Here is a 22,646-nt window from a genome sequence, read left to right as displayed (position 1 = left end):
TATTGGTGAATTCTGCCAAACATTTAAGGGATCATCAACACCAATTCTTCTTAGAGAAGAATTGAAGAGGAGGGATCACATCTTAACTCATTCCATTAGGCCAGCATAGTCAATCTGGAAAGACTACATATAGCACGATTCCAACTATAGGTCATTCTGAAAAAGGCAAAACTATGTAAACAGTAAAAAATCAGTAGTTTCCAGGGATAGGAGGGGAGCACAGATTTTTAGGGCAATTAAATACTCTATATGGTACCATAATGATGGATACATGTCATTGTATGGTTGTCCACATCCAAAGACTGTACAACAGCAAGAGTGAATCGAAATGTGAACTATGGCCTTTGCGTGAGTATGATGTGTTCATGTAGGTCCATCAGTTGTAACAAATGTTCCAGTCTGGTGGGGATATTGGTACTGGAGGAGGCTGTGATGTGTGGGAGTTCGAGGATATATGGGAACTCTCTGTACCTTCACCTCAACTTTTCTATGAACCTAAAACTGCCCTAAAAAAACACAAACATCACTCAGGGAAAGGAAAACCAAGGCCCAACCCACAAAAGACATGAACTCTTGTCTTTGTCCATCTGTCTGTTCCTTCCTTCCCCTCTTTCTTTCTAGTACACTCTACTCCCAGCATGGAGACCATCACAGGGCTTGAACTCATGACCCTTAGAACAAGACCTGAGCTGAGATCAAGAGTCAGATGTTTAACTTACTGAGCCACCCAGGCGCCCTCCATTCTCACTTTTCTAAAGCAGTTGCTGGTGCAGAGGATCATTCCCATCAGGGATTCTCTGATGAAATGGGAACATTATCAACCTGTGAGAAGGAGTTCACCACAGGGCACAGGGTCAGGTGAAGCCTAGAGCTTCTATCCAAAACTCACAGCCCACGTTCTTAGTGTGATGGAGAGGTCCAGGGTAAAATCTGAATTGTGGGTGGACTCCTTAAGAGAGTTCAGGACCCCTAGTGGACAGGCTTCACCCTGCCATCTCAGGTGCCTGTGGGCCAAGCTTCTTCCTGAGTCAGGGCTACCTGGAGCCCAGCACTGAGCCGGAAAGACTGGCCACAAGTGATCCCATCTGTCCTCAGAAAGCAGAACCCATAGAATGCAGCTCAGATGTTGCCCCAGTTCTGACATCTGGGCCTCTTTTCAGCAGGGGACATAGAAATGTCAAGTGAGGACTAATGCACAATCTGGGTTGTGGACAGAAAAGGATCTGGGTTGGACAGAAAAGGATCAGTAGAAAGTGTTTTCATCACCTTTAAAATGAGTAATGTGGAAACATAGAGATCTTAACTAGGTTAATGTAGATAACCTCATGCTTGCTGCTTGATTAGAACGAGGTCAGCAAGAAACAGGCTCCAAACTCTCTCCTTGTTTTTTGTTTTTGTTTTTGTTTTGTTTTGTTTTCTTTTTGGTCTTTCATTAGGAATTCAGAGGCAGACCGAAGTGAGTAGGGATTTTAAAGGTGAGACTCTGCTGGCCAACCCTCAGCTCCCACAGGTTTGACCTTTGTCTCCCTCTCCACCAGGCCCAGGTCCCTCAAAATGGAGGATGCCAGTTCCTGGAGCCAGTCCTTCTCAGAAATCAGAGTTCCCTAAGGAGCTCATTGGGGGAAGAGAGACCTAGCATTCTGGTTGCTCTGTGCTACCCTCTGTGGGGATAACACAGTGATGGAGCTGGGAAGCCGTCTTACCCTCTAGGGACAGTGACACATAGTGGAAGAATTCTTGGATGCTTCAGAGGCAACATTGAGCTTTGGATGAGTTGTTAAGGCCCTTAATTTTTCAGACTCCTCCTTTGAGAGGGCACTTAGCCCTACATGACCACTTGGGATATGCGTGTGGAAGCACCTGTCCCGTGACCATCAATCGCAGAATAAGCCTTACTGCTGTGGCTATTGACCCTTTGACCTTGGAAACTAATTCCTGGGGCCACTCAGGGTTGGCTTTTGAAGTGCCCTATGCCCAAGAAGACATTCTGTTCAGGCTCCCGCAGGGTCCTTTTGTTCCTCCCTTCAACACTACAATCTGTTCTCTTATTTCCCAGCTGTAAGGCTCACTGGAGCGACCCTCAAGTGGCAGTGGACAGCCCTCCCCCTTGGAAGAGTCATTTGTGCCCTCTGTTACTCCAGGGCTCTTCTCTCTAGCTTCCCCATGGATTACCAGGGCCTGTGCAGCATGTGGTTGACCTGGGAGCAAGAAGCACAAGGAAAGGGAGGTGCCAGGAGCCATGAGGTGAGGGATAGAAGGACTATCAGAAATCAGGGATGTGGGGAAAGGGGATACTTGCCAGCCCTGTCTGGCCTGTCTGCCCCCTTCTCTCCAAGATGCTCTTCTAGCCTCTTGTCTCTCACAGGTAACTGTGCATGCACCACTTTGAGAGTCAGAAGGTGGGAAGGTCTATTGGGTAGGGTCACTGCACACTCCTCATGGCTTCATTCTGAGGAGTCCCTCGCCCTTTAGCACCAGGAGTTTGGCTCCCTCATAGTGCCTACAACATTCTCAGTGTGGGGCCTTCAGTGTTCCTCGTTGCAACATCACACTCTCCTCAAGCAGTTCCTCCTTTTGAGGGTTAGACTCCATCACTCCAGAGTCCCCACTGTGCCTCTGAGACTACACTGCAGACGCATGCACTCTACCTATTAGACCTCAGAGCCTGAGCTCTGTGATCTCATGCCTTCCTGTGGACTCTGCTCAGCTCGCTTTCTTCTGCACTCTTCCTCTTGACCCTTACATAGTCTTGCTCCTGAATTGGCCCTAGTCCTTTCAGCTTGGGGTGTTCGCAGAAGCTTGTCTGTGCTTGCAACACGTATGTGGTCATGCCCAGTGCAGCCCGGCTCCTGCCTCGATTCCTCCTCAGTGGATATCCTGGGTTTTAAATCCTGGGACATTTTTAGTCCTTATAAAGGACTTCTGTTGAATTTGATGCAGTTATCACCCCAGCGTTTAAATTTCTCTTTTACTTCAGTGTTACCAGGATCCTAATTTTAGTCTGCTTCCACTAATGAGTTCCATCTCTCATTGATGGACTCCATTTCCTCTCTCTGCCCTCAATGATGCTTTTGCCCAGGCCCCAAACTTCTGCCAATTTAGTGACTCCAACATGGCCCAGAGCACCATCACTTCCTCACCTCCTTTCACATCTATCCCCATACAAGAAAACACCAACTTTATCTTGGCTGATGTACCCAGACACTTAAATAAGAAATGAGGGGTCGTCCTTGATCTTATTTCTTCCTCACTGTCTACATCTGTCCAGTCACCTAGTCCTTCTAATTTTACCCCTTAAACATTTCTGGCATTTGTGCCTTCTCTTGCATGCTTATCATGAATTCAGTCCATATCACCTTTATCTTGGTTAATTCCTAACCCTTTCAATCTTAAGTGACTTTATCTGCATTACCCCTTCACCTTGCTTATCCATTTCTCTACCATAGGTTCAGTTCCATATCACCTTCACCAGAATGGACGCATTCTTCTTGTCCACTCCCACTAGTTAAATCCCATAAAACTTTATGTGCATCGTCCCTGCAACAACCTCATTCTTTTCCCCACCAGCAGGCTTGTAACAGCCACTTCCCTGCCTCTTACCTTGGCTGGTTAAAACAACTCCATCCTGACTTGATACAGTTTAAATACTCTCAAAGCTTTCAGTGCCCCTTTTTATAGCCAGTGCCCGGTCCTGGTCCCTAGGGTCATGCATGGTGGGGAGTTTCAGCCTCAGCCTCAGCCTCTGCTTGCCTGGGACTCTGCACCCAGCATGAGAACTGCCCCTGTGCCCACACTCACTTGTGCTCATGACCGTCCTGGCCCCTTTCTCTCCCTTCCTCCTCACTGTTGACCAGTGCCCTTGGTCCACTGAGACTGGGTCCTCCCTCTCTTGCTCTTTACTTGGGGATGGAGGCGAGGGGAGATGACATTACTGCTCCAACAGCCACAGATGGTGTTCGCCTCGAGAAATAAGGGAATTGGCGCTGTACATTCCCTTGTGGGTCCTGAGGAAGGGCTGTGTTCTCAGAATTTTTTTTTTTTTTTTGAGGAGTGGAAGGGGGTTGTTTTTAGCTATGAGTTTGTCCACTTAAGTTCTGTTCCCTTCATCTTGGTGGTTTGTAGGGACTTTTTGTGGATGTGTTCTTTCAATTTTTTTAAAAAAGATTTATTTGTCAGAGAGAGAGGGAAAGGGAGGGAGCGCACAGTCAGGGGAAGTGGCAGGCAGAGGGAGAAGCAGGTTTCCTGCTGAGCAAAGACCCTGGGGTCATGACCTGAGTGAAGGCACATGCTTCACTGACAGGCCCCCAGGTGTTCTGTGTGTTCTGTTGAAGAAATTTGGAACAGATGATCAGGACCAGAGAAACTGTGTTGGGGGAAACAGATCTTGGTCAAAGGGCATAACCTTGTAGTTACAAAATGAGTAAGTTCTGGGCATCTAATGCACAGCATGGTGATTATACTTAATAGCACTGCTCGCTCTACTTGAAATTTGCTGGCAATAGATGTTAAGTGTTCTTATCACACAAAGAAAGGCATGGAAAAACTGTGTGAGGTGATGGACTTGTTAATTAGCTTTATTGTGGTAACCATTTAGCAGTGTATAAGTGTATTCAGTCATCACATTGTATACCTTAAATATATACAATTTTTGTTAATTTACCCCAATAAACATGCAAGAAAAAAAGATCAGAGAAACTACCCTAGAAATGCAGGGAGGGCTTTGGGTGCAGTGCCCTAGGCAGACCTTTCTGCTGCGGAACTGGACAGCATCATGGATGTTTCAGTGTGGCAGGGAATCGCCATCCCCAGAAAAAAGGATTCTTACCACAGCTAGGGGTCTCTCTCTTTTTAAAAATATTTTAATTTATGGGGCACCTGGGTGGCTCAGTGGGTTAAAGCCTCTGCCTTCAGCTCAGGTCATGATCTCGGGGTCCTGGGATCGAGCCCCGCATCGGGCTCTCTGCTCAGCAGGGAGCCTGCTTCCTCCTCTCTCTCTCTGCCTGCCTCTCCGCCTACTTGTAATTTCTGTCTTTCAAATAAATAAATAAAGTCCTTAAAAAAAAAAAAGAAAAAAAATATTTTAATTTATTTTTTATTTGAGAGAGAGAGAGATCACAAGTAGGCAGAGAGGCAGGCAGGTCGGGGGTGGGGGAGCAGGCTCCCTGCTGAGCAGAGAGCCCAATGCAGAGCTCAATCCCAGGACCCGGGGATCATGACCTGAGCTGAAAGCAGAGGCTTGACCCACTGAGCCACCCAGGCGCCCCTAGCTAGGGGTCTCTTAAGGCCCCTTTTGTTCTAGGTTTCTGGAAAAATGGGATTGTGACTAATACAGAGAACTCTCCTGATCTCATTCCACAGTTAGAATGACAACCTTGACGCCCAGGCAGGTGAGAAGAGGAAGTGGCCTCAGGAGGAGCAAATGGGATAACGAGCATCTGAAAGTGTGAGAATGGGAACTCCATGAGGCTCTCTGTTGTTTCATGGGTCTTGGGGCTACTTCAGCCAGGTTCTCTCTGGTTTGGCTCATCATGGATGCCCATGATGAGGACCAGCCAGCCTGCTGTGTTGGTGAGGAAGTCAGGGCAGGTGGTCTCTGAGCAGCTTGCATGACCTCCTGTTGTTTTCTCCTCTTTCAGCTGCTGGGACCCAGGTAAGTTGTCAGTCCTTGGAGTCTGGTGCTGTGGCCTGAAACCTGACCCCTAACCTCTTTGTAAGGGCATGGGCTGGGTGTAAGGGGTGAGAAATGAGTGACTTGAGATGTTTCCATGGTTAGTGTTTGCAACATGCAGTGACCACAGTTCTACTTGGACTTCTTAGGACACAGAAGCAGATAAAGTTCAGTCCCCACCCTCAAGCAGGCCTCATAGCTTTGAGGGGAAAACAATTGCTTCCATATAGGCACCCCAGCCTACAGGGCTTGGGGACCCAGGCCCTGCAGCTATTTGTCAAATTCTCCTGAGATAAGAGCTTCTAGGTATTTTTCTTTGGCCACTGGATGGAAAGGACACCTTACTTCTGTTCCATAACAAGCTACTGTATTTCATTTTTCTTCAGAGCATTCACCAGCCCAAATAACTTCTCTGCTTATCATCTCTCCATGCTAGGATATATGCTCCATGAGGCCAGGAATTTCATTTTATTCACTTCTCTGTCCCTAGCGTCTAGAACCATTCCCAGAATAGGTACTTACCAAATACATTTGTTGATTAAATGAATCTGTGACTCAACTGTACTAGATCTCTTTAAGAAAAGAGAGAGTGCTATTTGGGAAAACATTATGTCACATTATATAGGTTATTAAATGTTGGGGTTCTGGGGCCAGTAGGGACAGTTTTTTTTTTTTTAAATTTCTTTCAGCATAACAGTATTCATTATTTTGCCCCACACCCAGTGCTCCATTCAATACATACCCTCCCTATTACCCACCACCTGGTTCCCCCAACTTCCCACCCCCCGCCCCTTCAAAACCCTCAGGTTGTTTTTCAGAGTCCATAGTCTCTCATGGTTCATCTCCCCTTCCAATTTCCCTCAACTCCCTTCTCCTCTCCATCTCCCCATGTCCTCCATGTTCTTTGTTATGCTCCACAAATAAGTGAAACCATATGATACTTGACTCTCTCTGCTTGACTTATTTCACTCAGCATAATCTCTTCCAGTCCCGTCCATGTTGATACAAAAGTTGGGTATTCATCCTTTCTGATGGAGGCATAATACTCCATCGTGTATATGGACCACATCTTCCTTATCCATTCATCCGTTGAAGGGCATCTTTGTTCTTTCCACAGTTTGGTGACCGTGGCCATTGCTGCTATAAACATTGGGGTACAGATGGCCCATCTTTTCACTACATCTGTATCTTTGGGGTAAATACCCAGTAGTACAATTGCAGGGTCACAGGGAAGCTCTATTTTTAATTTCTTGAGGAATCTCCACACTGTTCTCCAAAGTGGCTGCACCAACTTGCATTCCCACCAACAGTGTAAGAGGGTTCCCCTTTCTCCACATCCTCTCCAACACATGTTGTTTCCTGTCTTGCTAATTTTGGCCATTCTAACTGGTGTAAGGTGGTATCTTCACAGTGTAGTTTTTAATTAGTGTCTATGGCCTTGGCCAATGCCTGTGAGGCTGAACTCACAAATGCAGGGCCGTTGTCTGACCTGATCATGAGAAGCAATCCAAACCTAAGAATTATTTCTTTTAGTAGTTTTCTGGCTACCATTCCTGCCGTTTCATGTTTGGTGGAAAAAGCCTCTACCCAGCCTGAAAAGGTATCCACAAAAATTAACATATACTTGTGTCTAATGGGTTCTGTTATTATTTCTACAGGATATTAGGCAAGATTATTTAAATGAGCTATCGTGTAACTTTTCTGAAGTTTACCTCAAGTTGTTTAGCCAAGGTAAACATTTAAAGACAACAAATTCTAGAACTTAATATCCACAAAGGTGTGTTACTGAAACAATCTTTTTAAAATAACCCTCATTTTCAGAGATAGTCAAATCAGGACTAATTTATTTGAAAAACAAGTCCAGTTTTAACACACTTGGCCTAATTATTTACATAAGCTCAGCAAGAACAGTGAGTGATTATACAGATCTTTTAGAATCTGCTTTGCTGGAACTTTTTATAAGGAATCTCTAAGTTGAGCTTTTTAGTAGCCTCTCCAGGCCAGAAGCCAAGGCACTCAATACCTGTCAATTTGGGCGAATTCCTCTTCCTGAGGTCCCCAATGTATCCTGAGGTTCTGGCACCTGCCAGGAAGTGACATTCTTTACTTACCTGGTGAGGCTCTTGGGAACTCTGTAAACAAGGTATCAGGCCAAGCATCAGAAGTTAGACTGACCGGCCAGGGCCACCTCCGAAGAGAGAGACGACTCCCAGTTTTACAGGCTTAAGAACTGACTGACTGGTCAGGGTCGCCTCTAAAGAGAGGCGACCTCCCTCCCAGCCTCACAGACTAACTTTTATAGAGCAAAGGCCCTGTGGTTAAGCCTGGCCGCATACAGGTGGCCAGTGTGATTGTAACATACACAGAAAGTTGCATAGTCATGTTAGGCCACACACAGGTGGCTAATTGAATTACAGTTTACCCTATAGCAGCTGTTTGAACTAGCCTATCACTCTGGTAAGAATTGGTGCCCAAGTTTGGCACCCAAAGGGCAGGGTTTACATTCTTTGGTGGTTAGGGAGATAGTATTTGTGTTTTTTACTGATTGGATGTCTCCACCTGGCCTGACTCATCCTTGTATTCTGGGCTCTGTTATTAGGAACTAGCTGACCATATTTTACTGGTTTCCCAGACTTGCTTCTAAGTAAGTTTTTCTGGGGGAAGGGTTAATTTAAGTTTACTGCACAAACAACAGAATGGCTGTTTAACTAAGATGGAGTCGCTCTGGCTAAGTAGGCCCTTACATTACACATAAATCTCTCTGCAGTAGTAGTTCTATTATGCCCTCTTACAATGAAAACCAGGTGAGTGAGAAGAAACCCAGATTGTAACTCAATCCGTCCCTCTCCAAAGGCAATGTGCTCTTTCTGTTCTTGTTACCCCAACCAGAGTGGGTCTGCAGTGTGCCCACTGCGTCCTGAGCAGCACACTGGTCATTCTGCATACTTGGTTCTAACTAATCCCCAAATAGCCCCACATGGATTGGTATTTCTTTTCCCATTTTGCATATAAGCAAACTCACTCAGAGAAGTCTGCCCAGAGTAATGTACCTACAGGTAGGAATGTGGGGTCATCTCTGGGCCTCTGTAGTCCAAGGATTCCTATCGTAACACCCTGAGAACTCATATGGGGATTCTGTCAAGTGCAGTGTGTCTACTCTGTGTATATATTCTTGATGGGGTGGATTCTGGGTCCCAATGATCTCACTGTGATGGTCCCGAGTTAAAAATCCATTTGCCACTTGACTCCATAAGCTCCTACTCTGGTAAACAACAGCAATATTTTGAACCAATGTCAATTCAGAGTCAGAACCCAGTAACCCCTAACCTAGGCTAATCAGCCTCAGACTACTGGGACAAGCCTGTACTCCAACCAAGTCAGGGTCACAGACCCATTACCAGTAGAGTGGCAAACACGAGATCTATGGTGTGTCCCAATAAACAACGGAAAACGGAGTTGTTATAGGACTTTGGGGAAGGATGGATTTTGGGTGAAATCCATGTGGAACAGTGCTTGGATGGGTGGGCAGCAAAGCTGGGCTGTGAGTAGTGGGTCAGCCTTAGGTCTGGACTGTGAAGTCAGCCCAGGTTCCTATTTCCTTGAAAACCACAAAATTTAGGTGTGGAATGCAGTGTCCAAAACACCTTATATGATTCTAGTTGTAAATCAGTGTTGCATCTCTGTATCAAGGTGACTTATATCTGCCAGGAAAGAGTGCCTACTTCATTTTTGATAATTTATAACACATTTCTGTTAGTCTATGATGTTGGGGAGCAAAGCTTCTCAGTAAGAAAACAGAATACATCTTTTGGAAAGTATTTTCTCCTCTAACCTTTGAAGCTGGTTTTATCTGAGATTCCAGCCCAGTGAATATTTAATAGATTTTTTTCCTTTGCCAGTCTAAGCTAATTTTTACTTTCTCTTCTCTGTAAGTGTGGATATTTCCTGTCTTTCAACGTGGTTACCCCGTAATTGGCCACATTCTCTTTGGGGAAGGAAACAAGATATAGTATAAAATTGGGGAGAGCATCAGGGTCTTTCCTCAAGGGAATCTAGCCTTTTCTCCTTTCATGAGGCTCAGGTCTTTTCACCAAATTTGTGATGTGGTGGTTTTTTTTTTGTTGTTGTTGTTGTTTTTGTTTTGTTTTTTTACTTATACAGACTTTAGTAGGCCATTTCAGTCTCAGAGACACCATTATTCAGGATAACTGCTGTGATTACTGCTCTGGCCCTGGGCCTGCTAAGGTGACACACTTCCATGTCTTTGTAAGGGTCATGAGCTACTGTCTGGTATCCATCCAACCCCAGTGAGTTGTGGAACCCATTTACATGACAGCCCTCCCACTGCCATTCCTAGCCTATAGGAAGTAGCCCTGCAGCATCTCCCAGGGAGGTTGGTTCGCCCTTGCCAATGCATTTCTCAAGCTTGGGTGACCCTCTTGGGGTGAGGGAAAGTAGCCTGGGGCAGATGAACAGGGCACCAGTCAGCAGTGCCAGTCACTACAGAATGACTCTCTCTTCCATAAAGCTTTTTTCCACCTACTGAAGAAACCGAAATGTCCTTCTCTTCTCTATAGTAGTTAATTTACTTGGTATAGAAGCTGGGGGTCCCAAGTGGATGACTGCTCTGTGCTAACCTGCAAGCGTAGCACAGAGAGGGTCTGCATCATCAGGGGACAGTGTGGCTCCCAACCAGTACTAATGTCATCCCCAAGCTAAAGAAGAAATTGGGTAAAGAGAAACTTATGACTGGAATCGAGAACATTAACAACTATGTAAATAAAATGGAATACAATTTGGATGAAGTACTTAATTGAAAACTAAAACAATGAAAAACTCATCACAGCAATTAGAATGATGTTTTAGCCATACAAGCTGAAATAGAGGATTAGGATAAATGCTGGGATTCTTAGTTAAGTAAACACCTCCACTGTATGTAAAGATGAAATTAAAAAGAAAAAAACCCAGGGCACCTGGGTGATTCAGTTGGTTAAGTGACTGCTTTCGTTCAGCTCAGGTCATGATCCTGGAGTCCTGGGATCGAGTCCCGCATTGGGCACCCAGCTCCACAGGGAGTCTGCTTCTCCCTCTGACCTTCTCCCCTCTCATACTCTCACTCTCTCAAATAAATAAATATACCTTAAAAAAAAGAAACCCAAATATTTTTCCTGATTTGGCATTCTAAGATCGCATGCAGTCCTAAGACACTGCCACGGTTTCCTAGTCCTTCTGACTCTTAAAAGGATACCAGAGATCCTTGGAGCAAACAGTTTTTCTTTTCTTCCTTCTTAAAGGTCCCTTTTCTAGAAGTTGTAATGTCCCTGCGAGGCCTGGAGAACCAGGTAAGGAGGAGCTTCTGACAAAACTAAAACTAGTTTAGGTCACCTCAGGAAAAGAGACATTCCCTGTCATTCATGTGGGACATGCTGTTGAGTGATGATTAGTGAAGTCAGAGGCTCCTACCTTTGGACTGTTTTCTCATTTTCCTTCCCTGATAAAACACCTAAAAAACCCCACATGCCAAACCATGTTTAAGTAAAGTGTACTATTTCCCATCTGGAGTCAGTCAGATGGGCCAGCCTTGGGGTTGCAAGCTCCCTCCTAGCACTGCCTTCAGTCTTGCGTGCAGTAGGACTCAGGAGGCACTGAGAGCCTGGGTGGGAGGGCCGCACAGAGCTGGCACGGTCACCGAGCAGCTTCTCTGTGTCCCAGCCCCGCTGTGAAACAGGGTAAGTAAAAGTACCTACTTCACTGAAATTCTGTGAAGCTTAAATGAGAAAACCCATGCAACGCCTCAATCACAATGCCTGGTACATGCTAAGGTACAAAAAGAATAAAAGAAGTCAAGATTTCTGTTTGGCCAATAACCCTTATTATTAAATTCACTCCAGGTTTTATGTTATTTTATTATTTAAGTCAAAGCCATCTGTGGTGAAATGTGCTTAGGAGGATTATCACCAAGATGCAGATTTCCTAATCAGCTTTTCAACATTCTAAGCCCAGACCACTACTACTATATGGACAACCTGGAAAATAAGACCTGAAATACAGGTCATGTCAACATAAGGAGAAAAGATCAGTCAAATTCTAAGAAACTTCCTTTGATAAACAGCAAAACTGGAATAATTTTATTAGAGAAAAGGACACTATAAAGGAATAAAATGGCCAATTATTAAGTAATTCATTGCTCTTACCTTTTCTTCCTTCTTACCCCGATTCTTACATACAAACCATTATAGCTTATCCCAAATATTAATCAGCCAATCCCTTCTGAGATGTTTGTACATGTGGCATCCAGCTTGTTCCTCAGACTTAAGCTACTTTCAGCTGCTAGATTTTAGCTTCTGGAACTGTCTCTTACAGACTGCTGTTGCTGAATTTCTCATATGTACAACCTATTTCAGCTCATTTTGATGCTAATCTTTCTTCCATCAAAATGTAGGATAAAGTGCTAAAGACGTTTCTGGAGAATGGGGTTCTGAGGATCCTGAAGTGAGCCACCCATGAGTGAACCGGGGCAGAAGCACCACAGGCAAGGACGGCAACTCTGAAAACTGGGTTTAGGGAGACAGAGCTCCCAGGATATACTTCACCTCTAACATCAAGAACTAAAGGACGCTGAGGCACTGGTGACCAACATCATTCCAGGGGAAAAAAGTTACCTTTAAAGCACGCAGACAACCTGCACAATGATCTACTAAAAGCTGCTCAGTGGTTCTGCCTTACCTGGAGTCCTGCCCTCTGGCAGCAGAAGGACCTGCCACTCACCAGGGTCTGTTCAGTGCCAGGCTGTCCAGTGAAAGGGAATAGCTGTGACCACTCCCCTTCTCTCCTCAAAAAACTGATATGGAATACACCAAATTGGTTTTGAGAACAAAACCTGTAAGGCATATCCCATGCTATGGTCTGTCTACTTTATGCTTATTTTCCTCCCAATTCACAACAGTCTGACTTTCCAAATTACCTTGTAGAAAAACATTTTACATGTGTCATTTGACTTCCTAGCAGGATCGCAAAGTCTGAATCTATACACATGCCTCACCTCCTTAGCAAATTTTGTTCATGCTCCTAGTTTCTTCCTGTTTGGATTACCTGATGCTGAAAAGGGAAAATACTTTTGAAGTTAAAGGGACATCCCTCACAATAACACAAAAACTTTTTGAAGAGGTCCAAACCAACAAGGAAATCCTAACCTGGTTCTTTCCAGATTTAAAGTGTAATGGTTCCAGTTACTCTCCTTGAACTTGAAATAGATGAAGATGAGGAAGGAAAGGCAAGTGGCCACATGAAATACCTCACTGCACCCTAAGGTCTGGAGCTATGAAAACACAATCTTAAATAAGTGTACTCAGACGGGGTTCGTTTCAAGTACTCAAGCACAGGGCACCCTCTGTGGGAGGAAAGGCATGTGACCTTGGAATTTCTACCACATAATCCGGAAGCCTGTCTTCAGTTAGCACTACACTGGGACATTGTTAAATCACTCAAGAGATGAGTCTCTGAAACAGAAGCTTTCACTTCAGTATACTGCTCCTGATATACAACAGTGAAGACTTTATCGAATAAAGCAGTTATTCTCCACTGTGAACTTTATGGTGCTGAATGAAAGCTGCCTGTGCACTAAAGAGGTCCCCACATTTAATACACTCATAGGCCTGCTCTCCAGTGTGAATCTTCTCGTGACTAGTAAGAGTTATTCTCTGACTAAAAGTTTTCCCACATTCATTACACACGTAAGGGCGCTCTCCACTGTGAACTCTCTGATGTCGAATAAGGTGAGAACTTTGTCGGAAGGACTTTCCACATTCAGTGCATTTGTAAGGTTTCTCTCCTGTGTGAATTCTCTTGTGCTGGATAAGGGATAAGCGTGCACTGAAGGCTTTCTCACATTCATTGCACATGTAGGGTTTCTCTCCAGTGTGAATCCTCTGATGCTGAATAAACTGTGAATGCTGACTGAAGGCCTTGCCACACTTCTCGCACTCATAAGGCTTCTCCCCAGTATGAATTCTGTGATGCTGCACGAGAGAGGAGCGGACGTTGAAGGCCTTCCCACAGTCACTACACTCGTAGGGATTCTCTCCAGTGTGAATCCTTCGATGGCGGGCGAGGTGTGCACTCTGGCTGAAGGCTTTCCCACAGTCACCACACTCATAGGGTTTCTCTCCATTGTGTGTTCTCTCATGCTTAATTAGGGTGGATATCTGCCCAAAGGTTTTCCCACACTTGTTACATTCATAGGGTTTTTCCCCAGTGTGGCTCCTCTGGTGCTGAATGAGGTGTGAGCCCTGGCTAAAGGCCTTCCCACATCTGTGACACTCATAGGGCTTCTCACCATTATGGACTCTCTGATGTTGAACAAGGGAAGAGAGCACACTGAAGGCTTTATCACACTCATTACATTCATAGGGCTTCTCACCATTGTGTGTCCTTTGATGATGAATAAGATTAAAACTCTGGCTGAAAGCTTTTCCACACTCATTACACTCATAGGGTTTCTCTCCAGTGTGAATTCGCTGATGCTGAATAAGATGCCCCTTCTGACTGAAGGTTTTCCCACACTCACTGCATCCGTAAGGTTTTTCTCCAGTGTGAATTCTCTGATGCTGGATGAGGGACAGGCGAGCACTGAATGGTTTTCCACACTCATTGCAGACATAAGGCTTCTCTCCAGTATGAATTCTCTTGTGCTGAATGACTTGGGAGCGCTGAATGAAGGATTTTCCACATTCGTTACACTTATAGGGTTTCTCTCCAGTGTGAATTCTCTGATGAACAGTAAGGGTTCGGTTCAGGCTAAAGGATTTCCCACATTCGTTGCATTCATAGGGTTTTTCTCCCGTGTGAGTTCTTTGATGTTGAATGAGAGATAATCGTGCACTGAAGGCTTTGCCGCATTCAGTACAGTTATAAGGTTTCTCTCCAGAATGAGTTCGCTCATGCTGAAGAAGGTGAGCGTGTCTACTGAAAGCCTTCCCACATTCCTTACACTTGTACGGTCTCTCTCCACTATGAATTCTCTGATGATGAATCAGGTTAGAACTATGACTAAAGGCTTTTCCACACTGATGACACTCATGAGGTTTCTGCCCAGTATGAATTTTAAGATGTTGACTGTAAGATGAACGTACACTGAAAGCTTTCCCACATTCACTGCACTCATAAGGTCTTTCTCCAGTGTGAGTGTTATGGCGCTGAATGAAATAGGAATGAGGCCTGAAAGATTTGCCACACTCAGCACGGGTATGGTGCTTCTCTCCGCAGTGATCTCTTTGATGTTGGCTTAGGACACAGCAGTGCTGAGAAATTTTTCCACATCCGCCACACTCACAGGGCTTCTCTCCAGCATGACTTCTCTGATGCTGAGAAAGAGCTCTACTCAGGCTGAAAGGTTTTCCATACTCATTATACTCAAAGGATTTTTCTGGATTGTTAAGCCTCTGATTCTCACTAAGAAGTGAACTCTGCCTGGGCACTTTCACACACACATCTGTCTGACAGGCTCTTTCTTCTGGGGGGAAATACTGGTGATTAGTGATGTCCTGGCTTTGCTGAAAGTCATCCATACATGGCACATTCTGGTGGAGACTCTTCCTTCTAGATGCTCTATGAAATCCAAACGGGTTTGGTTCTGCAGTGCAGTTTACCTCCACAGAACTGGATTTCTGGTCTTCCCTTCCAATAGGGGTTTTCATATATGTCAATGTCATTGGCCCAGAATTGTTCTTCTGGGAGAAGGATTTCTTAAGCCCTTCCTCTGCAGATTTTCTCCGGCAGGTCTTTAATTTTCCCTCAGTTTTACTCATCTCTTCAAAATCAGGTTCCTTGGAAATATTCTTTACATGTTGTTCTGATTTTGCTCTCTGGGACCCCACTGCTTTGGAAATTTCCTGTCTTGGAGTCAATCCCTTCTTTCCTGTCCGAGACTCAAAACCTGAAAGAATAGGACAAATGAGTTGTTCATATTTTACCGTGGGAGAAAGAATTAGAGAATAAATAGGAATAGTTACACGAAACAACTATCTCCTAGGAGGATACTGGATTTCCTGAATGCAGAACCAAAAAACCATCTCACTGGGATTGAGAAGAGGAAAGAGGGGAAGAGAAGTATGTTATCAAAGCAAGGAAGGCTGGCGTGGGAAGGAAGGGAGGAAGGAGAGAAGCCCAAGGTCAAAGGCTTACATCTGAGCTAACTAGGGACAGATGGAGCAGGAACAGTGAGGGATGACCTGAGGAAAAGAGCTTTCAGAAAAGTGACTAGAGTGTGAAGAAGATGACTGCTCATGTTACTGCTTCTACTTTGCAAACAACGTATCTTCTTCTAGCTTACTTGTAATAGGTATTCAAATATTTGTTTAGAAACAAATGAATAAGGGGTGCCCGGGTGGCTCAGTTGGTGAAGTGTCTGACTCTTGATTTTGACTCATGTCACGATCTTAGGGTCATGAGATCAAGCCCTGTATTGGGCTCTAGGCTCAGCACGGAGTCTGCCTCTTTCCCTCTGCCCCTCCCCCTGAAATAAATGAATACATCCTTTTTTTCTTTTTAAAGATTTTTTATTTATTAATATGACAGTGAGAGACCTACAGAGAGAGGAAATACAAGCAGGGGGAGTGGGAGAGGAAGAAGCAGGCTTCTTGCTGAGCAGGGAGCCCAATGCAGGACTCAGTCCCAGGACCCTGGGATCAGACCTGGGCTGAAGGCAGAGGCTTAATGACTGAGCCCCCCAGATGCCCCTAAATGAGTATCTTTAAAAAAATAAACGAATGATAAATGGCTGATAATGAATAAAAGGTATACAGATTAATGGATATTGGGGAAAAAAGGTCTTGGCTTCACAGAAGCAAATCAGGGTAAACAGAGAAAACAGATACGAAGAGGTAAGCAGCTCATCCAAACAGCAAGTGCAGCAAGGGCAGAACAGCCAAATGTGGCAATAACCCACAGCACACATTCCCAGTGAGTAAATTACCTGAATATTTGCAAAAACTGTGATACAGATGAATTCTGAAATCCAATGAAAGGAAACTTACTAAAAACAAAACAAAACAAAAAAAAAAAACAAACAAAACCACTGAATTATGTGAACCCAAGGACTGTTGAAAGGACAACCAGGTCAGAACAGTGAGGGGAGCCCTGCTGTGAGATGCCACAGGAGCACAGTGGAGCCTCTCTTCTGTCAACAGCTTATCGTTAGAGCTGTAACAGGCTGTGACTCTCAGACTGTTCAGCCGAAAAGGAAATGGAGCTGAAAACGTTGAACAAATGGATCTAAAATTGGGCAAAGTCATTTTAACAGACTTCAATGACCAACTCACAGTACTTCCAAGGGATTTACTTAACTATTTTTTACTATTTTTGATAAAGGCACAAAAGCAATACAAGTGGAGAATGGATGGTTTTTTCAACAAATGTTGCTGGAACTGGACATCACTTGTAAAAAATGTAACTGGATTCTGTAACTCATACCAGACACAAAAACTAACTCAATATGAATCACAGACCCAAATACCTAAAATTTCTAAGTTATAAAATTTTTTCTATAAGAAGAAAACCTTTTGAATTAAGCAGTTTTCTCAGATGTGACACCGAAAGCACAACCCATAAAACAGCAAACTGGCGAGCTGCTGTTCATCAGAATTTAGTGAAATGTCTCCTCTTCCAAGACATGGCAAGAGAGTAGACGAGATCCCCAGAGAAAACCTATGCACAGCACCTGTCTGATAAAGGGCCCGTGTCTAGAACAGCTCTATATCCAGAAAGCAACTCTGTAAAACTTCAGACAAGAACAAAAACTGAGTTAAAAAATAAGCAAAGGTATGAACAGATACTTTGCCACTGAAAATACAGAAGGAAAACAAGACACTCTGAATCTTTAACTATCAGAGAAATCAAAAGTGAAGCCACAATGTGACACCAGTACACATTCATCAGAGCAGCTAAAATTTAAAAAAAGGCTGAGCACACCAAATGATCAGGGTGCAGGGGAAACGGAACTCGCTCCATTGCGGGTGGAATGTCAAATGCACAACCAGTCTGGAAAACGTTCTGGCAGTTTCCTAAAAGTGAAATACACACCAGCACGTAATCTGGCCATGCTATTACTAGGTATTTATCCAAGAGAAAAGGAACGTGTGGTCCTACAAGGATATGTACACAAATGTTCACAGCAGCTTTATCTGTACTAAGCCCAAATTGGAAACAACCCAAATGTCTGTTAACAGACTTGATAAATTGTGGCATAGCCATACAAAGAAAATAATAACCAAAATAAATGAGTTATTGATACACAACACAGATGAATATCAAAAGATACTCATACGTGGAGTCAAAAGATGCCAGACAAATAAAAGGGTACATGTTCTATGATTCCAATTATATAAAACTAGAAAATGTAATTCATATTGACAGCAAGCAGACTAGTAACTGCTTCATGACAGGGATGGAAAGGGGTAAGAGGGAGGAATTGCCGAGACAGCAGAAAACTTTGGGGGGGTAATGACTATAGTGAATGCTTCACACATACAATACATAGCACAGAAATGTTACCAAACTGCACATCTTAGATATGCATAGCATATTATACACTTCATATACCTTAATACAACTGTTTCTAAGAGGGGAAAAAGAACGCATGGGGTGTGGAGCCGGTATGCCAGAGTCTAACCGAGCTCTGTTTCTGACCAGTTGTGTGATCTCTGGCCAGCAACTGCATCTCTCTGTGCCTCAGTTTCTTGGGTACCGACTTTGTGAGGATACTGGAGGACTGCTAAATTCGTTGTGTCAGCAAAGCACTGGGCATGCCCTGAGCACAGATTCCCGGCATCGTTAGTGGCTGTGGTCTGAAGACGCTGCTCCACTTACTAGTTACATGACCATACCCTTTGCTGCACAGGAAGAAACCCTAGCTCATGTTTTTCTCCAAGGCCCCGAATCGGCCTGGGAACTCTGAGCAACATCAAGAGTAAGTCTGGGCAGAGGGCGTGTCTCTGGATGGCCTTCCTCAGCAGCCAAGGCAGAGCTGGCCAGCAAGGCCTGAGAAAGACTGGGTGACGCAGAAGCAACTGAGAGGCAGCCAGCTGCCAGAGACCTACCTGAGCTCTTTTCTCGGATTGGAAGAACATTTTGTAGGGCCAGGGAAACATGAACTCATTTATGGGTATATATCAGGAAGAAAAGAGAGGTGGGAATGGAGCAGAGGGAGAGCAAAGCTCGGGCGTGACAAAAGCTGTGGTCCAGAGCTCACAGAGAAGGGCCTGTCAAAGTGGCAGCACCTGCCAGCAGGGGCAGGCGAGCAGGGCGGCATTCCTGGAGACTCACTTTCACTCCCATGACTCCAGATCCAGCCTTCCTCAATTCTCGGGGAGTATGCGGCCCACGGCTCTTCCCCCTTCTCCAGCCTGGAGATGACATCAGGTTTGGAACCTTGAAGTCCTGCTCCAGAGAAAGGAAGCAAGGCTGACAATTCACCCAAGTCCAGGGTAAGGTGGCCCCATGGGCAGCGCCTGTGTCCTGTTCATGACCTCCCTTGCCACCTGTCTGTAACCCAAGGAGACAGATGCAGGCCTCTTCCCCTGCTGGAGAAAAGTAAACCCAGCTCTTCTGGGGCCAAGGATAAGGGAAAGAGTTGGGGCCTGAACACATCACGCTAGGAGACTCTGTTCGTCCCGGTGTTGACTTCCATGAGGACTAAAGGGAAGCAGCATGTTTGCTGTAAGGGAGGGCTTGAAAACCAAATGGATTCAAATCCTAGATCTGCCCCTGACTACCTGTGTGAACTGAAAGTTATGATCTGAGGCACTTGGGTGTCTCAGTGGGTGTAGTATCTGCCTTCGGCTCAGGTCATGATACCGGAGTTCTGGGATTAAGCCCTGCATTGGGCTCTCTGCTCAGTGGAGAGTCTGTTTCTCCCTCTGTGCTTACCGTCTCTCTCTCTCTCAAATACATAAATAAAACCTCTTTTTAAAAAAAAATTCTCTTTTAAAAGATTTTATTTATTTATTTGACACAGAGAGAGAGAGAGATCACAAGTAGGCAGAGAGGCAGGCAGAGAGAGAGGTGGGGAAGCAGGCTCCCTGCTGAGCAGAGAGGCTCAGGTCCCAGGACCCTGAGATCATAAATAAACCTCTTTAAAAAAAAAAGTTATGATATGTTAGCCTCAGAGTCAACTATAAACCATTTAACCCAACACCAACCTTGAAGATGCATTATGATTGACTCTGGATGTGAAAATACTTAGGGTTTAATGAATGATATTCTCCTTCCATATTTCCTACAAGGAAACTGGGGGAGTCTGTGGTACAGACTCTGTGCAGACCAGGCTTGCCTGAAACCGCGGTCAGAAATGCCTTGTGTTTGGGCCTGAAGGAAAGATGCCTCTGAGCCTTGAGTCTAACCCTAGTGCTGTTCATAAACACGGAACCCAGAGCTGAACTTCAGAAGGAGCCTTACCCAGTGAGGTCAGGTTCCTGTAGGTCTCCAGCATCACGTCACTGTAGAGGCCCCTCTGAGCAGGGCCCAGACAGCCCCACTCCTCCCGGGAAAGGAACACAGCCACTTCCTCAAAAGAAACCAAAACCTGGAACGATAATATGTTGTTGCAACTCCAGGGTCAGGCCCAGGGTGGCTCATGATAGGCAAAACCCCTTTGAATGCATGTACCAGACTGTTGTCCTCACAAGACTGGGCTCTTTGAGACCAGCACCATTTGGACTTGTCTCTGTCTGCCCAACCCTGTCCTCTACTACGCCTAGTGCAGGTACAGGGAAGACAGTGTGCAGCACATTTAAGGGACTGGAACTCAGGGACTGAGAACACGGGTGAAGACAGCTCCTCATTGAGAACCATGGAGAGACTTTAGCCCAGAAAGGGCTCAGGTATCTCCAAGAGGACCACTCACCTGAGGCCCAGGAGGAAGGAGATCTTTGACGGCCATCGCTGGATCTCTTAGATTGTCCCAAGGAGGCGGGCAAAACTGCAGGGAGAGGGAAGGCTGTAATGGGGTGTGACCAGTCTGCTTTTCACAGCAACACCGAGACTTCCGTGCCTAGATCTCAAGAGGTCTATGGCAGCAGAGACCAAGTTTGCAGCTGCCAGAAAGCCCTGGGAAGGGCAGAGGAACTAACACCCAGTGGTTTCTGAGACTATATCCCCTTCTCCACCACAAGGCTTCCCCAGCAGCCCCTGGTACAACAGCATCCTAAGGCCACCATATGATGGCCCCAGCAGTGCACCTCGCTGGGGCAGACAATAGGCTGCATCTCAGGACCACCCTGAGGGTCCCGGAAAGTGGGCAAACAGCTGAGGACAAGCAGACCAGGCACCTACCCTAAGGCGGTGAGCAAGGAAATAGGGCGGTTGACAAACAAAAGCCTGTGTCAGGTGATGATAAGGGATAGAAAGAATGAACAGCATGAGGGCAGCAGCTGGTGGTAGGAGATATCTTACACAGGATGGCCAGGGAAGCAGAGGTCTAGATGGCCTGAGGGCAGGCACTGTGTGGCTATCAGGGGAGACCAATCCCAGAAAGGCGAATGCACAAGGGCAAAGGGTGTGAAGCGATGGCCCACCTGATGTGTTCAAGTAAGGGCAAGGAGACCAGAGGGGCTGAAGTGGAGTAGGGGAGGGCAAGAGAGAGGAGGGAGGGGTGCCTCATAGGCTACAGGACATGGGCTTTTACCCTGAGCGAGTTGGGAAGTATCCTGAAGATCGGGGCAGTGCTACGACCTGCCATGTGGCCTCTCCAGCTGCTGCTCTGAGAAGAGACTAGGGGCGGAGGCGGGGGTGCAAGGATGTAAACAGGACACCAGTTGGGAGGCTCCAGCAACAGGCCACTAGAGATGACAGTATTTTGGACCAGACTGGTGGGAGCGGGTGGTGAGTGATCAGATCTGGATGCATTTCAGAGGTATCGTCAACAGCATTTGCTGATGAATTAGACCCGGGAGGAGACACCAAGGTTTGCCCAAGCAATGGCGACACTTCACTCGCTCTGAAGGTAAAAATCAGGAGCCGCTTTGGTACACGTTGTATTTTAGGTTTACAAGGGGAGACTCGGAGCTGTTGGATTTACAGGCCCAGAACTCAGAGAAAGGCTGAGGCTGGCCGGGTGCGCTGGACTGGCGGGTGCACACGACCCAGGACGGACGCGGGGCGGCGCCCCCCGGAAACCCTCCCCCAGCGGCCTCCGATCCAAAGCCGACTCCCGCCTCTACGGCCCCCAGCCCGGCCCAGGAAGCACGAACCGCGAGCGCGCCTGCACTCGGACCCGGAGGCCGGTACCGCCGCGGCCGGAGGCGCGGGCTGAGCCCATCCCGAACTCCCCACTCGCTGGTGCAAACTCGGGACGTGACCGGAGTCTCCACACGGACTTCAGGTGAGACTTGTCCCGAGCACGGTTTCGGGAACTTAATGAGGAAGATGTACAAGGCGCTCCGCGGAGTGTCGGCGAACCAAGCACGGAGAACGTGAGGACCCGCGGTGACCACCCCTGCGGCACCGCTTCCCGAGCACCCGCCGAGCGGCACCTCCCGCCGGGCCCCAGCCGCCGAGGCCCCTTCCCCGCCGCGCTCACAACCGCAGCCTCGGCCCCCTCCGCCTCTGCCGCGTGCACCGCACCGTCCTGTCTCCGCCGCACCCCCGAGCACGCGCAGCTTCGCCCCTCGCTGAAGCCCTGCCCGTCCGCGCGGCCGCCCCGCCTCGGCGGCCTGGGGAGCCCGGACCCCGGCCGCGAGCTCTGCGCGGGGCCTCCGCCGCTCCCCCGCCCCCCTCTCAACGCACACGCCACGCCGCCTCCGCGTCCCCCCGCACCGGTGCCGACTCACGCCCCGCGGTTTCGCGGCTGGGGCTGAGGCGCCGCTCGCAGACTACCGACCGCCGGAGCCCGAGCGGCCGGACAGGAAGTGGCCGCACTGCACTTCCGCCGCGCCCTCCAGCTCGCCACCAATCGGAGGCCGTTTCCGGCGGCTGCTCTAGCCGC

The 22,646-nt window shown here is 46.6% G+C and overlaps 1 protein-coding gene across 3 annotated transcripts; it reads right to left on the bottom strand.

The window, feature by feature from the left end:
* Nucleotides 1–11,016: 11,016 nt before the first annotated feature.
* On the bottom strand, nucleotides 11,017–22,548 carry LOC123946113 (zinc finger protein 252-like). Of its 3 annotated transcripts, none has more exons than XM_046011249.1 (5): nucleotides 22,478–22,548; nucleotides 20,568–20,642; nucleotides 20,120–20,246; nucleotides 18,989–19,102; nucleotides 11,017–15,602 (listed from the first exon to the last, which is right to left on the bottom strand). In XM_046011249.1, the coding sequence occupies exons 2-5, from the start codon at nucleotides 20,601–20,603 to the stop codon at nucleotides 13,240–13,242; spliced, it is 2,640 nt and encodes an 879-aa protein (XP_045867205.1). In that variant the 5' UTR covers nucleotides 20,604–20,642; nucleotides 22,478–22,548; the 3' UTR covers nucleotides 11,017–13,239. The 3 variants fall into 3 exon arrangements, with proteins under 3 accessions (XP_045867205.1, XP_045867188.1, XP_045867198.1); XM_046011232.1 differs by having other exon boundaries at nucleotides 22,443–22,547; XM_046011242.1 differs by having other exon boundaries at nucleotides 22,492–22,547.
* Nucleotides 22,549–22,646: the final 98 nt, after the last annotated feature.

This window comes from Meles meles, chromosome 1 (genome assembly GCF_922984935.1).
Source record: "Meles meles chromosome 1, mMelMel3.1 paternal haplotype, whole genome shotgun sequence".
NCBI classification, from domain to species: domain Eukaryota; kingdom Metazoa; phylum Chordata; class Mammalia; order Carnivora; family Mustelidae; genus Meles; species Meles meles.
The sequence above is the reverse complement of the archived record's forward strand: the minus strand, read 5'-3'. Positions and strand labels throughout refer to the sequence as shown.